This window comes from Chelon labrosus (genome assembly GCF_963514085.1).
Source record: "Chelon labrosus genome assembly, chromosome: 20".
In the NCBI taxonomy this organism is placed as follows: Eukaryota; Metazoa; Chordata; class Actinopteri; order Mugiliformes; family Mugilidae; genus Chelon; species Chelon labrosus.
Window position 1 is genome coordinate 8,929,072 of NC_140353.1, and position 17,735 is coordinate 8,946,806.

Below are 17,735 nucleotides of genomic sequence, written 5' to 3' on the forward strand. Positions count from 1 at the left end.
CTTAGACATGTAGCACCCACCTGGACCAGACCAGGCACCCCCACCCCATAGCGACGACACTCCTTGATGGCAGCAGCCAACCCCAGCAGCATGCAGCCTAGGAAAAAACTCATAAAATACATGAAAAACAGCACAAGGTGTTGACCTGGCCTCCGAATTTACTACTAAATCCCAAGTATCCGTGGGATGATCCACAGAGGCCCCTCCCCAGAACCCATAGGCCCCCACTAACAAGACACCACGGGACGCCCTCTGAAGGCCCATGTCCATTCTCTGATCAGAACTGTTGGAAGAACCTACACAATATTAGGAAGGTGGTCATAATGTTATGCCTGATCGGTGTAAATTAAATGGATAAAAAATACATAAAATAAAAAGGTTTTCAGCGCCCCCTAGAGGTATGTTTACTTCACATTAGACTTATGATTAAAAAATAAATCACAACAGCCAATTGATTTATTCTATTATTTTATTTATTTATTTTTACAGTGTTCTCATCTAAGGTATCTGTGTTCAGGCAACTGTGCCCAAATAATATCAAATAAGCTTTAAACTCATAAATTTGTCTCTTTTTTTCTCTAATGCGTACAATGGAGGAATAACGCCGCAGCTCTGTCAGCCTTGAGCTCGCGTGAAAGCCTCGTGTCTATAAATGCGTGTGGGAGAGGTGACAGTGGGACCAGTGGGCGACCGGCGGAGCCTCCAGCCTGAAAGGAAAAGTGGGACTGGAAGCACGAGTGACGTTATTGCTGCTGGAAAGAGGGAGGGAGAAAGAGGGACGGCTGGACTCCATTAAGCCGAAGCCTGCGGGGGGAAAAAAAACTGTTTGGGATACTTCTCCGGCGAGTTCTTCGGGGGATATCTTTCCGTTTTTTACCAGCTTTTAAAAAAGAGAAAAAAAGCACCTTCTACATGATTTAAAAGGAGGGGGGCTTGCTCTGTACCGTGTAGTCGACTGCTCGAGTGTTTTTCGTCTTTGTGAAGGTGAGTGGACAGATTTAAATGTTCCGTCTTCAAAGCTTGGCTCGTTCGCCGCTGTTGGAATATAAAAATGTGGCGTTCGCGCACAACTTGTACATTTCTTATTTTTTAAAGGAACTAATTTTATAACTGTTTCCAGGCTATTTTAAAAGCTGGTTTGCCTGTAGAGGTACTTTTTAAACTCATTTTTTCTTGACGAAGAGCTCACAGAGAGTGAGTGCGCATGCAGCAGCAGCGGCAGCGGCGGCAGGAGCAGCAGCAGCAGCCGGGGAGTTGTTGTACGGGCTCTGCTTACATAATTAACCCCTCCGCCTATTTGTGAGAGCGCCTTTACCGTTATTTTTAACAGGTGAACCGCCACGTTTCGCAGAGATAACGGCAACCAAAGGTCTTTGTTGAACTTGTAGCCGCGGGCTTACAAAGCCTTTGTTCCGCCGTGTTTTATTGATCAGACGGCTGTTTTGATCGCCAGGCCGCTTTCCCTCTCCTCTCTCTCTCTCTCTCTCTTTCAGTCTCTCTCTCCACCAGACAGAGATCAGAGAATGACAGATTAGATAGATTGTAACTTTTTTTTTTTTCCTTCTGTGCCAGCGACCTGACGCAACAGAGGGCGTCTTGTTCCCAGAGTGGACGCGAAAAGAGGCACGGTTCATCGAGGGGAAAACGGCTAGTTTTAGTCCCCTTCATGCTTTCCTTCATTAATCTTTTATTTTTGAGGGTCAAACGTTCAATCAATCTGTGGGACCACAACTGTCACCATTGCCAACACAGTGTATCAGTGTTTTAGGCTACACTATACTGCAATACTTTTTATTACAAGTGGCAATTCAGGATGAAAAAGTACTCCGTTGCGAGCATACATACTGTCTTCTTTCAGAATTGTACTAGATGTGCAGCAAAGCATATTTAAATGCACATGATTATAAAAATTAGTCACAGTTAAGGGTTCGCCCTTTAAGAAGCCTTTCATGCACCCATCCTTTCCTAGTGTGTTACCACTGCCTACACTGTCAACTAGTGCTGTAGGCTACGTTATACTCTAAATATCTTCTTTAATAGTGGCAAATTAGAATGGCAAAAATACTCAGTTGTTAGCTTTACATCGAATCTGCAGCAAAGCATCTTCAAGTGCACGTACGTATCCACAGTAAGATTAGTCACAGTTACGGATGCCCCCTTTAAGAAGTTGTATACGCATCCTTAGTGTGTCACCATTCCATACACAGCATACCGGTGTTTTATGCTACACTATACTGCAATACTTTTTGTTAAAAGTGCCAATTCAGGATGAAACTATACTCCGTTGCAAGCATACATGCTGTCTTCTTTCAGAATTTTACTGGATCTGCAGCAAAGCATATTTAAACGCACATGATTATAAAAAATGAAATTAGTCACAGTTAGGGATTCACCCTTGAAGAAGTCATGAACCTTTCCTAGTGTGTTACCATTGCCTTTACTGTCAACCAGTGTTGTAGGCTAGATTATACTCTAATACCTTTCATAAAAGTGGCAAATTAGAATGAAAAGTCACATTGAATCTGCAGCAAAGCATATTTAAATACACATATCAGTAAAATTAGTCATAGTTACAGATCGACCCTTTAAGAAGTGGTATGCGCATCCTTTCCTAGTGTGTCACCATTCCCAACACATGAACCAGTGTTGTGGGCTAGACTGTACTTTAATACCAGCACTAAAAGCGGTGGAATGGAAAAAATACTCAATTGTTAGCATGCTTTCTATATTCTTTCAAAATGATACAAGGATGCACTCTTTAAGAAGTGGTATATACATCCTTTCCTAGTGTGTCACCATTGCCTACACTGTGGACCAGTGTTATAGGCTATATTATACTCTGATATCTTCTTTAATATTGGCAAATTAGAATAGAAAAAATTCTCAAATGTTGGCTTTTTTCATTCAAAGTTACACCGAATCTGCAGCAAAACATACTTAAATACGCATATCAAGAGTAAAATTAGTCACAGTTACAGATGCACCCTTTAAGAAGTTGTATATGCATTCTTACTTAGCGTGTCACCATTCCCAACACAGTGTACCAGCATTGAAGGCTAGACTATACTTGATTACCTTTGATAAAAGTGGCAATTCAGAATGGAAAAATACTCGATTGTAAGCATATATACTGTCTTCTATCAAAATGATACTGGATCTGTGGCAAGGATACACTCTTTAAGAAGTGGTATATGCATCCTTTCCTAGTGTGTCACCATTGCCAGCACCGTGAACCAGTGTTGTAGGCAAGACCATACGTCTAAGACCTGCACTAAAAGTGGCAATTCAGAATGGGAAAAAACTCAATTGTTAGGTTTTTTCTTTCAAAGTTACATCTAATCTGCAGCAAAGCATGTTTAAGCACACATACGTATCAGCAGCAAGATTAGTCACAGTTAAGTAAGCACCCTTGAAGAAGGAAGTGGTATATGCATCTTTACCTGGTGTGCCAGTGTTTTAGGTGAATACTTCTATTAGAAGTGGCATTTCAGAGTGTAAAAACACTCAATTGCGAGCATACATACTGTCTTCTTTCAGAATTTTACCGTATCTGCAGCAAAACACGAGTATAAAAAGTTAAACCCTTTAACAGTATACCTGTGTCAACACATCAGGGGAAAAACCATATGGTGCATTTCTATGGATTAATCAACCACATTGAATTGCCTGTATTTGTTCAGTCTTGTCTTATGGAGATCTAATGCAACACTAATATCGAAGGTTGACATTTTAGATTTGAAGCACTCTTTTAACAAAAAATATGCAGTAATGTCTAGTAAACCATACTTTGATGTGTGACATTGCTTTATTGCTGTGCTGCATAGAATCCCAGATGATGGACATAAGTTTTTGTATCATCCGCCATTCTTTAAAACGTCTAGACTAAATGTCAGAATGTATTCAAGTACTGCTTTCCTCCTGTGCTGAGTTTGCATGCTCAGAGATATCAGGGTGCAGATCTTTTTCACTCCCTTGAATGCATGCATGGACTTTGCATCATGTATATTTGTGCACAGCGGGGTCAAAAGGTTCGTTTTCGTTCCGGCGCGGCGAGAAGTTAAACCGTAACCGTTCTGCTCCGTTTGGCAGGATGGCGCTGGACGGGATCCGGATGCCCGATGGCTGCTACGCCGACGGGACGTGGGAGCTGAAGATGCATGTCACCGACCTCCACAGGGACGTGTCGCTGAGGGTCACCGGGGAAATCCACATCGGTGGCGTCATGCTCAAGCTCGTGGAGAAGTTAGGTATGTGTGCACGCTGCTATGAATCTGCATATTTAACTTGTATTCTCTTTGTAGAGTGGAAATGCAAAAACCCATTCCTTTCCATTCACCGTCATGCCATGTGAGAATTTTTGCACATGCCTGACTTGTGTTATCTTTTCCCATTTGTGGGGCAATAAATAGCTCTGGAATATATACCATTCTTAGAAATGAGATTCTAGTGAATGAATACAATAGCTTGAACTTGAGAGCAGACATACTTCAACTTTGTCGTGGTTCAAATCTAGGAAACGCCTTTTGAAAGGACACAAAGACAAAATGTGTGAAACCAGTAGAATTGGGTCAGTTCAGGAGAAGTTACAATATGCTATTGTTTTTGGAGACAAAGCCTGTTTGATATGTTTTCTGAATGCGCATATCATTCAATGAGTATGATAGTACAGGGTTTAACGTTCCTCTTTGTTACCCTGCAGCATATATGGGTCAGTAACTCAAGGTATGAAGAAACCATACACAGCTTCCCTCCCCCCCCCCCCACTGCACCACGCACCGTTGTGTAGCTGCAGTTGTGCACTTGACAAGTTCGGGTGCAGCTAAGCATAAGAGTCCTCTGTTCCAGCTACTTGAACACTGCCCCGTTTCATGGAGCCCGGAGAAAGGTCAGTGGTGGTGGCGGCAGTGCAATTTGGAAGTGACACTTTGTTGTGTGTTGATGGTGCCCGGATGCTCTGCATTCCTGCAGCGCTCCAAGGTCTTATTCCCTGCCCATGGTCCCGTTTTTAGCTCTCCTGTTAGCGCTCCACATAATTGAGGTCTTTGTTCTCTGTGGTCGTGTGGTGAGTAGCATCCATGCTAGGCGAGTTCAGTGTTGCTGGCGTGTGTGGGACAACGTGAATTCATTGGTTCTCCAGCCCAGGCTCTACTCAAGGCATGGCCTTATTCATTGTTTGAGTTGTGTTCTTGCATTGTGTTAAAGGGTATAACTGGTAGGACACTTCGTCTGTAGTGTAGTGTTGGTTGGTCGCAACAGATAGCAGCGTAGTTATTTAATAGAATTGTACGTCAGTTATATCACGTTTTATTTTGGACAACATTGTGCATGTGACGGATCAGTCTGCTTTTCCTTTGCTTTCACCGTTCCTAATTTCAGCTTTCCTTCTTCTTGAGGATGTTGCCGTTACACTGATGACCTCCTTTATCTCTGCAGGATTCCGGTGGCTTGAGGGCTTCACGTCCACATGACAATACTTTTAATTTGGATGCAGCAACAACCAACCCCTTGGTTGGTTGTTGCTGCATCCAAGTCGAACAACAGGATGTGGTTGTACACTGTAGTTAATGCCACTGTTTTGTAACAGAAAATGTACTAGGTTACTATTCATAGACGCATTTAAATTCCCTCTGTGTTGTCGTACTACTGCCCTTACTCCTGCAGTTAACTTAATAGACGCACTTACTGTAAAGCGGTGTTATAAAAAAAAACAAAAAAACGTTTTTGTGTCTTTTTAACTGGTTTCACAATGAGTGTGGGGATATTTCTCCTACCTTGAGTCAACAGGTTGTTTTGCATTGTAATCATTAACCCACAATATGGTTTGTCCACATGGCCACAGCTTACTTTGCAGGGGACTGTGCACTGTTCATGCCTTATATGGTGTTTATTTCCTCTTGGAATTCACCATGTAGGCATGTTTTTAATAGTCACTTGAGATTGTTAAGATCAAGCTCTTTCTTGTAAAATCAACTCTATTCAATGTGCGTGCTGCTGAGAGGACGCAGTGTGGTAATTAATATTAGTTACATTAGGCATCTTCGAAGTTGTTTACAGTACTTTTCCATAGTCGGTGTATTACTGAGAGTAGATGGTGGTCAGGCCGCCACCACTTTTGGAGAAGCAGGACGACCAGAGATCCCAAGCAATGGACTGATTTGAATGAGTTCAGGAAATTGTATTTTAGCCTCCCCTGCTCAAAATGAATAAATAAATCTATATCAGTTAAAGTGGACTCTACATTTAGAATATCATCACCGCTGTGTCCTCAGAGAACTGAGGGCTTTACATCGTCACCAGACAAAAACAGTCATTTTATTTCCTACGGCAACAGAGTTTCTACTCTGTCTCTGTGGGACTTTTGTGTTTGCACATGCTAACTCGCATCCAAACTAATCCAAAGTCAAACAAAGTAACCAATCGAGGCGGCGGTAAGGTCAGCGACTCTTGTACACTGCGAGGTAAAATTCCAGTTTTTGTCAGTGGCAGTGGTGCAGACAGTTTTCTGTGACATCCCTTCCTGGGAAAACTCCCCCCGTCTTACCTCCCGGCTCAGTTAGCACAATTCTCACTTGACGCCTTTTAAGTGCTGTCACATGCTCGCTGTTGATTTTGCTGATTGCCGACCTGCGGTGGCAGTACACAGAACACATACACGCCGCTGTGAGAAAGGACACGTAGATACCGTGGAGCTTTGGCAAGCAGTGCCTCAGTCTCGCATTGAAAGGACGTCAGGGTTCAATGACAACCCCTCCTCCTTCTCTTCCAACGTGTACCTCTTGTGATTCACTTTTGTTTCCATTTGCTTTCCACTAGCCTGACTAGGCTTTATATATATATATCAGGAACATTTGCTGCTCTATGTAGTAGCTTTCAGAAAGTGTGTATTTGTACGGTATGTGTCGTATGTGTGAGAAAATGTCTTGCACTCAGCTGTCTCCTGTGTGATGGACGGCGTTCCCATCGCTAGTATTTGTGCATGTGTTTCCACACGTGTGCGCGGTCCTGCGGGTTGGTGGGTGTGTCTCGTCCACATGTATCCTGCTTTCGTTCAGCTCTTCCTGTGAGCAGCAGGTCTGCCGTCCATGCAGCAGGCTCAGATGGCCTTCGATAATGGATTAAATAGACAAATGCCAGGAAGGCACTTAGCTATTGATCACAGCGGCGGACTCTGCTTCCATTTCCCTGCAAACCTCCAAGAGAGCAGTATTTAAAGCCAGCTGATTGACCACCTCCTCGGTCCCTTGCTCTCGTAATCCTTTCATCCTGCCATTGCTTTCGATCATTACTGCTTTCTCTGACTTTGTTGATGTTTTCCAAAAGAGCTGCACCCCTCTCTAAAAGCTAATATTGTGCCATTTAGGAGGGAAAACAAATATTGTACCAACAACATTAGCCTGGAAAGGGTTTGATTGGATTTAGCGTTCCCGTGTTACGTAGCCTTTAAGTCTGGCAAACTGTGGCTTACAGTAAGTGCTTCGGCTATTAATGTTTCACGCAAACGCATTGCTACTTTGCACACACTAGAGGTGGAGAGGCTCGTAGGTAAGAACACTGAATTACAGATTAATGTGCTAACCACAAAAGAAGAAAGGCTTTAAATGTACATGACGGATGAGGATGTTATTGTGCCCACATTTGTGAATGTGCAATGTTTGTGTTGACTCTGCTTAAGACTAATTTATGGTTCTGCGTCAGATCTATGTTGTTGGTACACTTAAGCCTAAGACGAGGACAAACTACAAGACATTTTTGCCAGATTTTGTCGACTATCCCCATTTGGGCTCAATCTGCATAGTTGGCAACAGTAAAATCTGTTAGTGTGTGTGTGTGAGGGGAACAGACCCCGACCCGACCTAATAACCAACCCAACACGTGTTGCCAATGGCTGATGCAAAAGAGAGAGGGGCGACAATGCGCACCTGGACCACAGAAACGGAGCAGAGATTTGTTGAGTTTTGGGAGGAGCATGAGTGCCTATATAATGTTGCATACCACAACTATGACCCTCGTGAGACTTTGCACGAGAGTTTGATGCATTTAGTGGGTTTGACAAATCATTTAGATCCCTCATCAGGCGCAGTTGTTAAGTGTGTGATCCCCAGTCTTTCAGTTGTCGTACAAACATCTGCTGGAGACAGTCTCTTAGTGTGTACTCCTAGTCTTTTCAGAATCTGTACAGACAGTGAAAGTTGTGTAGTGTCTCCCCAGCTTTAAATACAGCATAGCTCCAGACGCTACGACGTAGCCTGACGTGCCCCTCCCCAGAAATGTCTTCTGCCTCCCACACATCGTCTACTCTTACGTCTTCTCTCTTTTGACTTCAATAAAACAGTTTCTTCAGTATTTATTAACTTCAACATGAGCCACTTGGTTCCGGTTGCCATAGTTTGAAGTCCACAAACAAACTGAACACAGCTGACCAGCCAGCCGTCCACTTTTAGCGGTGGACCGATGCTGACACACCAGCACATAAGTATACGTGCTCACACCGGGCCCTGCGTAGATGCCTTGCAAAAGTACAAAGTAAGCTCTAGTCTTGAGGGCTGAATGGAGAAAAAACAGGAGATGGGGAGGAAGGGAGGGAAGTGGACCTGATCTTTCTCTGTTCTTGCTGTCTCTCCTTCTCATTGTGACGTTTGCCACGCCGCTAGAATTCCATAAAAGTCTTCGATGAAGCAGGAAATGACTTCCAGGGTTTGGCATGCTGTTCTCTGGTCTCTGCCGTCATCGCTGGAGTCTGCGCTCCTCTGCTCCGTCCACCTCCCACTCTCCCCGTCAGCCCTCCCTCTTTTCCTTTCCCGCTGCTTCAACCCTCCTTTCCCCGCTGAATTTAGATGCATTTCGTCAGAAATACTTTCAGTATTTCGGTCTTTACGTTCTTTGCCGTGTATATTGTTGGAAGCGTCCACCTCTCCAGCCACACGGCAGGGCTTAAAAACCAAAAGGAAACGCAGACACTGTTGATTTTCTCATGGTTTCTGACTCGGGTTTGCGTACGCTGACTGTTCAGTGTTCCAGAAATAGAACTTGAGCAAACTAATTGGCCTGGTGTGACTCTTTATAGTTCATGTGGTTGTTTCCAGTGAGAGGCCTGTTTTTGGCCGCTGTACCATCAGCTCACAATGGAGAACTTTGCCTGTGTGTCAGAGAAAACGTGTGTTTTGTGTTTACGACTGCCTGCATGCTCACACGCAGTTTGGTGATTGTCTTCATTCCGCCATAATTTTTAAGATAGTACTTAGTTGTCTGTTATAATTCTGCATCCTTTAGCATTGCCAAGATGCCGTTTGGTGAAGGTTGTTCTGACCAGAGGGAGATGACTTCAGTTTGACAATGGAGCGCAGGTTTCTTTCGGAAACAGACGCTATTTAACACAGGATGCTGAACTTCCTCTGGGCTTTTTTTATGCAACTTCTCCCTTCTCCCTGCGTTGCATTCCTGCCTTCTTAGTGTTAGTGTGACATTTTATTTTATTTTTTTGAAGGATATGGTTCTGAAGAGCTAAGCGGAGAGATGGGACAAAAGATAGCACGGCCATATCTTTCCTGGTGACGTGGACAGGTCTCACATCTTTTACTTTAATTAGCGTACACAAGGAGAGCGCTGATAGGGGTCTGAAACCCTTATTTCATCCCGCCGTGACACACAGTTCAGACAAATCACTATGTGTAATGAGACTCATTGATTGGGACCGTGGAGCCGCCCTAAGTGTCTGGCATTATGAAGTGAGAAATGGCCTGGCAGCCCGTGTGATCATCTTGCTGTCTAATCTCTCTGACAGGAAGTAGTTAGCCTAAGTGGTGGTCCTGCCCAGGCCAGAGCTTTCCTGTTTCACTAGCAAGATGTTGCAGTGATTGTGCTGTTCCTATGTAGTAGATCGTCGGCCTGTATAATTGCGTTCATGCTCGAGCTCGTTTTCCATATATAGACAGCTTTGGCAACCCATCTAGATTTGTTTTTTTCTTTCAGTATTCTGCTGAATTCAGATGAAAGTTGGCCAGAATGAAAGTCTTTGATTGACTGATCAATGCAGTTTTGCAGAACTGTTATTTTTGATAATCGAATTGACATTTAATTCAGTTTTAAGTTAAAAAATGTGTCTATAGTGGCAGCAGTGACCGGTGAGTTTGCTGTTTTGCGTTACATTAAATTAAAGACTTATTGATCGGACCAGTCAAGCTATTTCAAGACATCGACTTGGCTCACAGAACATGGGCATCATCATAAACCATTTTCTGACCTCTCGTAGCCAAAATAATTAATTACTGAAAAATTTATGAGAAAGAAAATTCCTCACCGTGATGCTGTGAGAGAGGATGCAATAGAGAGAGAGGGAAATCCTGAAACCAGCTGTAGAGTAGTTGTGAATCTGTGCCATGCTGCTGGGTTAATCATATACACATTACACAAGGAAGAGTTTCTGTTGAAACTGAGCTAAACTTTACTGTTGGTTTTGATGTGCCGTAGAGAACACGGGTTCTCTGGTAATAAAGTGCCACTTTGATATGATCAAATTGTCATATTAGACGTATGCTCCTTCTTCAGTCAGTTACAGTGGAGGAACTGCGGTGCTAGTTAGGGCTGATTTAATAATGTTATGTTTGGCATCTGGAACTGCGGCAGATTTTCATTGGCTTCTCTTTTTGTCCTTCTCACCTTCCTGTAGAACAAACATTACAGTGGATCCAGTGGAAGGAAATGTTAGAGCGCCGCATTGTTGCTGTTGTAACACCACACACCTGCGTGTCAGTGGAGTAAACCGATCTGGCTTTTTTTGTTTAGCTCCTCGGCCAACATTTCATTCATTTTAAGCCTGTCCCCGCCTCTCGGTGCGTCTCCGTCCTCTCCCTTTCACCAAGGTTTTCGGTTAGGATTAGACCGTCCAGTTTACAGTCCAGTCTAGAAAACATTTTATTTAAAGGAAGGCCCACTTAGCAGCTCCAAGTCCTAAGGGTTTCGAGTGATGTTGCACTACAGCTTCCTGTTGTCCGGCTGGCGGCGGCGTCAGTGGGCCTACTCATCACAGTCCTGGAGGGACGCCTGGCAGGATGCTTACGTGGATAGAAGGACAGATGAATATTGTGTATCTGCTCCATTGATCTTGCGCCCAGAGTTTCTTTGTAATGTCATTATTCCACCAGGGCCCTGAACACTTAATTGTATAAAGCTGTGTCAGGGCGGAGGGGCAGCACCCCCACTGTTTTGCTGCGTTTGGAAAATGACACAAATGGATACAAACTATCTGTCTCTAAGGAGGTTTCTTTTATAGCCCTCAGGCCTTTCCTAATGCATCAAAACCAGCACGGTTGCACCCTTTTTTACTCCGACGGGAGGGCTGGACGCTCCTAAATTTCCTGTTAAGATTTCAGATTCACTCCACTCCCGGCAAAAGTGCGTATTAGCTTTTAGTGGTAAAAAGATCAACCACCATCTTACATATACTCCTCCGTATTTTTATCTAGCTCGCCGCCATTTGATATAACCCTCTGTAGCTGCCAGGTGATCTTAGACTGTAAAGCACCAGTACTCCGGTATCATGCCAGTATCTGATAGAAATCCTGAGGGGCCTGTTTGTGCTCGAAAAGGCGCAGTTTGTCGGACATGATATCCGTCTGTGCAAAGGCAGGGGTGAAACGCTGGCCTCCTTCAAGATTGCAAAAGTAACGGCGTCTGCTGGATTTTATTTGTTTCATAAGAATTGCAAATAAAAAGTTTGAGATGAAAGTTCATACACTGCGTACTGAGTTTGGGCAGTATTCGTTTAGTAGAGTGTGTAGGAAACTGTAGTAGCAGCAGCATACTCGATCAATAACAGCATGCTCCCCGTTTCCTTTTCGGTCGCTGTGAGTAGTGCATATTTAATGTCTGTGACAAATGGCGTGTGTGATGGATGGGCTATTGGCGGGAGGCTGAGCTGTTGTATAATAACGGGCTGAAATAATCACAAATTAACCTCATTCAACTTAGCCTGTCAATTGGAAGCACTTGAGGTATTGGTTTGTGAACACTCGAGGGAGATCGCTGGAACAGATCGACACCTTTGTCAATAAGTTCACCTTCGCTGGTGTTGGACGACATGATGTGTCGTACTATGTCCAGAAACGTGTTTGTCTGCTCTTCTACTGTCATTTCAGTCTCTGACGTACGGTGATTGTGTCTATTCGGAGCTCCATTGTCCTTTACACGAGCCCAGCTGTTGTTGAAATCATCGTATCACTTAAATCTTCCACGGCTGTCTATTGTGACTCTCGATCTCATGTCTGACATAGATATTGTCATCACCTGTTTCTGTAGAACATGTTGTAAACACGTTGGGTATCTGATGCTGATACAATCAAGCGTGACTGCACGAGCTACAAAGTGCTTAAAAGCCTTTTACAGTAGCTCTAATTTAAGGACGGTGCAGGACAGTTGCTTGGCCGATCGTTGCCTGTCAATACCGACCTTCGCCTTGCTTCAGACGTGGAATATATTTAGAAAGAGAAGGGCTTTCATGTTGTAGAGGGGATAATAAGTGTGTGTGTGTCGGAGAAAGATAATAAGTCCGACAAACCTGCCGCCCCGTGTCTTTGTTGTGTGTGAAAACAAGTCGTCGCCTCGCGCCGCTGCCCCTGCGGCGTCAGGCAGGAGTCGCCAGGGAAACGGCATTACCAGCCTCCCTCGGCCGTAATGTTTTTATCAGCCGATGGTAAAACTGACAAAACCTCGCACTGCCTTACTACTGACAGCGAGCAGATTGGGTCCGATAGCTGCCGAAATACATTTTTTAGAGAGAAGCCTGCTGTGCGGACACAGCCCAGATCTGGACGTGCATCCTCTCTTAAATCATATCAGTGATGCTATAAATGAGCCTGGATTTAGGCATCCGGCGTAATAAAGAGTTAGCATGAGCCACTGAGTGCACATAAGAAGAGGGAGGGTTTATTTCTGTTTAAGCCCAAACCCTCTGTATCACATCTACTGTATTGCTCCAGCAGTTAGTTTGTTATCAGAGTAGTCAGTCAACAGAAACATTATCAACTATTTGTACGTCAATTTAGGTTTTTAGAGCAAAAAGGGACAAACATTGTACGGACTGCAAGGTGTCCAATTTTTAATCCCTTATCAGGAAAGTGAAATATTGCTTAACCACCGAATGAAAGCATGTCTCTATATTACGTGATTGCACGAAAAGTCATCTGACAAAAGCGAGTGTGTATCTTCTTGTGTCAACAAGTGGAAATCCCTACTTCCTGTTTGCACACAGGCAGTTTTAATTTCTTTTTATGGAGGTGATAAATGTGGAGATGCTATTAATATTTGTAACACGAATTGTCATCTTTTCACGCTAGCTGTCGGCGTCCCGTGTCTCCCCTATCGTTTTGTCTCCGGTCGGAGCTCCTCCCCCGTCCTCTGCTCGTCGTCCTCGCCTCTCCTTTTCGTGCCCTTTCTCTCATTCCTGTTGTCCCCGTCCCCTCCCCCTTTGCAGACAGTCCTCCATAAACATAGCTGCCTCCTAATGTAAACACCACAGATACTGACTAGGAAGGGATGGAGTGATGGGAAAGGAAAGGAGTATCGCAGTGAAAGCCCTTCAGACTTCTGTGCCTACGGAGAAAAGTACTGATTTAGTGTTTCCCTCCTGAGATGCAGCAGTATTAATCCATGTGTATTTTTTTTTTTTTTAAAGCAGAATGTCTGGTTGTGGTATCTGGTGCACAAAGCAACGGAAGCGGCCTTGGTGGAAAGTTGTGGCGGTGATGGTGGTGAATGAAAAGAACTCGGTTAGGCAGGATTTATGAATTAATTTAAGCCTCTGACTCACACAACATAGCGAGCTAATGTAGTTAATGGATGCATGTGAAGAACCCCCCCCCCCCCAACAAATACCCAAACCCACACACACACAATCTCTGTATCATCTTTCACATCCTGCAGAGGTCATAAAACATGGTTTTCCCATTCTGTTTCTCCTCCCCTTGTCTTTCAGTCCTCGCACACACATATACACACACATATCACTCCACGGAGGGGCTGTGGGGCCGCATTTAATGCACCCAATTACTTAGGCCCCCCGCTCCTCTGGCTGCTGCATTACGTCAGGTTTGGCAGGCTGTATTTTTAGATGGTAAATGCCATTGGCCCTCTCTCCCTCTCTCTGTGGATGGAGTTACCACCTTATTGCTGAGAGAGCCCAATGGAAGTCTACCCGGGCTGCTTTCATCCAATCAGGACACATCGAACCACTGCGTAATGACACAAGCAAGGAGAGGGGAAGGATGTGTCCAGTGAGGTTTTGGCGGCGGGCAGCGACAAGGAAACGGAGAAGCAGGGGCCACGGGGACCGTGTTGAGGGTAACTGAGACCAGCCAAGACATGCATTCACGTCTTGCCGCAGATTGTATGGTGGTCCTGCATGCTGAGTATGGACGTTTCTATAGAATGTGGTCTGTGGGGAAAGACCCGAGTGCCAAACGTTAATGCTAGCTGCTCTGCATGTCTCCCTGGCCCCAGAAATTACAAGGTTGTGAGGGGAAAAACTGTGAGGCAGAGTTATGAAAATACATTCAGGATTATTTTCTCTCCGTACTCCCTCTCATTATTCCAGCCTTTAATAGCTGCAGAGAACTTAAGGGAGCAGCTTCTCTGATGGCAGCAATGAAGCTGTGTTCTGCACAGCTGAGGCATCAGATTGGAGCGATGACAGCCAGACCCCATGCTGCTAGAGTAACTCACACAGGGTCTCAGAAAGCTTGGAATGTTTTCACTCTGGTACCAAGTGTTTGCCCATTGGAGTAAACAGTATAAATCCCAACAGCTTGACAAACAACCCCTCCCCAAGACAATTCACAAAGCCCTCTGGTTCCTCTACATTGAGAACTCTTCTCCTTAAAATGTGTGCTCCCCATCTTAACCATTATTGTAATCTTTCACTCAGCCCACTTGGCTTTCCTCACATCACAGTGGTCTTGTTTCCTTGGCCTGTCGTTTCACCAACTCAGCCGCTAATCCTATTCATTCGGCTTTTGGACGGGGTCAGCGGGAGAGTGTCGGCAGTGCATGTGGATGCCCCTATACACAAAGTAAAGGTCAGGGAAAACAAGAGCAGCCACGGGAAAACAGAAGGCCACTCAAGGTTTAGGTTACCATGGCACCAAGCTGTTTGATTGACGGATGGAACCGGCCCATGTGGGGCAACATTCAACATCGTGTCCCGTGTCATTAACACTGGTATATTAAAACATTTGTAGAACGAGTTACGAGAATCGTCAGTGTTTGATTATGATGGGAAAAAATCCAAACCGCTGTGTTGATGTGAAGTTTATGCTCGCTATGTACCATAAAGTAATCCATTATGCTTCCAGTTTGTCCATTAGCAGCTGTGTCCTTCCTCATGTAATAAGTACATTATCTAATGTGCTACAAGCCTTGACTGACTGATGGGATGATTCATTGATTAGTGATTAGTTGCAGCACTATAGTAAAGTACAAATTAGCATTATTAAGACACGTGGCGGTAAAGTATTTTAAATTCACATAAAGTAAATACTTTTCCTTATTTGCATTCGTATTCTTAACATGCGGACGACTGGTTTCTTTTATTTTCTTTCATTCTGGGTGATGACATGTCCTCCCCGATGCCTTTTAAATCCTCCCACTGACGCAGTGAAACATTCTGCGATCGAATGCTTCGGTTAAAGCGTGACCAAGCAAATGGGGGTCTCTTTGTGGGTACGGTGACTCAGTGAGAGTGGATAGAGAACCAGAGAGAGACAGAAGGACAAGCTGGAGAAGCAATGAAGGGAAGGGGTATGTGGGTGGACGGAAATGAGACACCACTCTGGGAAGTGCCTTCCTGGAATAATGCCGAAGTAATGATATCACTGCTCGGGGGATATCTCAAAGTTATATAATAGGCTAAAAGATATAGGCCTGTTCACCCCATCTCAACTATATTGGTTATAAGTTGAACATAAGGTAACTTATGCACAGTTGGTGGATAATTTAAACACTCCTTCGACTGTTTTTGTTTTTTATTTAGTGAGTATATCCCACTACACTTTTTTACCTTTACCTGCCTCTTTGAAGTGATTTGCAATTCAAACAGATCTTCAGTCCACCACTGTGCCGCTTGTAAAGAAACCAGAACATGGTGATCTGCCAGCCAGATGCTTTGAGTTCCCCCATATCCCTGCGGCTTTCACCTTCCTCTTGAAGTCAGACACATACACCATGAGACCATAGGTCTGTCCCCATTGTGCCGAGCCCCTGCGGAGCAAAACCCTGGAAGCTACGTGGGGTTTTGGGTGCCTTGTGTCTGCTCAAAGGGATCACGGTGTGACTTTGGAACAAAGGGGGAGGTATGAACCCGATATTCCCGCAGTGACACGCTAACAGCCGCGTCTTTCACACACTCTGTCCTCTCCTCCCTCTCACTTTGACTTCGCTGCCCCCGTTTAAACCTCTGCTGGATCCCAGCTCTGACCCCCTACCCTTCAGGAGACACATTTGGTGAGCGTAGGTCGGTACAGCGCGTTTGATGCAGACAAATCTTTCCTCCTGGAAAAGGCACATTGTCTCTGTAATAACACATGTAAAACACTCATTTACACACTAAAACTCATCTACTGCCATCCTCTCTGTGTCTTTCAGATGTGAAGAAGGACTGGTCGGACCACGCCCTGTGGTGGGAGAAGAAGAAGACATGGCTGTTGAAAACCCACTGGACGTTGGACAAGTACGGCATCCAGGCCGACGCCAGGCTGCTCTTCACGCCACAGCACAAACTGCTGCGCCTCCAGCTGCCCAACATGAAGCACATGAAGGTCAAGGTCAACTTCTCGGACCGGGTCTTCAAGGCCGTGTCGGACATCTGCAAAACTTTCAGTGAGTTGGAAAGCTATTGTGATGTTTGGTGTGGCTTATTTACAAAGAGCTAATGGAATTATTATTATTATTATGGAAGGATGGTGGTCCTGCCTTCCTGTCCCAAAAACTTCCCCTGGTAGTGGTATTTTTAGAAAGGTTTCAGAAATGCTCTGCGTGAAGCTAATCATGTCCTTCCCCTCTCTCTGTCTCTCTCGTTGTTTTTCCCTGGCAATTTGTTGTGTTTATTAAACACTCTCTAAGCCCTGCATGCTGGAGTCACGTCTCCCGACTCGTCGTCCAGTCTGAAGTCAGGGCTCCATCGGTCTCGCAGTTATGTTTAGTAAACAGGGATTATCAATCCGCCTCAGGTTTAAAACACAGATACTCTCACACTCATGCACACTGTCTTGCTTATGTACGATCGGGTCCAAATTTAAGTGTCCCCCACCTTAAAAGAAGTGCCTAAGGGTCTCACACACACACACTCTATGGGTATCTTCTATCACTGGCTCCGCACTGTCTTGTCAGAGACCTGTCCTAGGTCACATGCTGGACCCTAACAACCCCTGACCTGCTGCTCTTCCACTCAGACCCTCTCCCCTTGCCCCTACTTCTTAGACACCATCTCTAGTAGAGTTTGCAGTTTCAGGAGAACCCCCGCCCATTTAAAATCCCTTCATAAGACAGGGTCACAGCACACCTGTTGTGTCTTCGTCACTGGACCGTGTCCAGCAGGCAAGAACGCTGGCTCCAGCGCAGCTTTCCGTGTTTTTACTGGCGACTACAGGTAGCACCTTGTTTTTAATTTGGGCTCCAGAGAGGCGTGCTATGAAAGAACAAATGGCACATTTTATTGAGTGTAGATGTACAAAGAGGCTCTGATAGGG

General features: G+C 44.7%; 1 protein-coding gene across 2 annotated transcripts in view; it reads left to right on the forward strand.

The window, feature by feature from the left end:
• The first annotated feature begins 654 nt into the window (after window positions 1-654).
• Window positions 655-17,735, forward strand: part of fermt2 (FERM domain containing kindlin 2) — a 36,145-nt gene continuing 19,064 nt past the window's right edge. For both annotated transcript variants that reach the window (XM_084569362.1, XM_084569363.1), the window contains exons 1-3: window positions 655-984; window positions 4,090-4,247; window positions 16,633-16,866. In XM_084569362.1, coding sequence (XP_084425488.1) covers window positions 4,091-4,247; window positions 16,633-16,866 — 391 coding nt within the window. In that variant the 5' untranslated portion in view covers window positions 655-984; window position 4,090. The remainder of the gene's footprint in view (window positions 985-4,089; window positions 4,248-16,632; window positions 16,867-17,735) is intronic.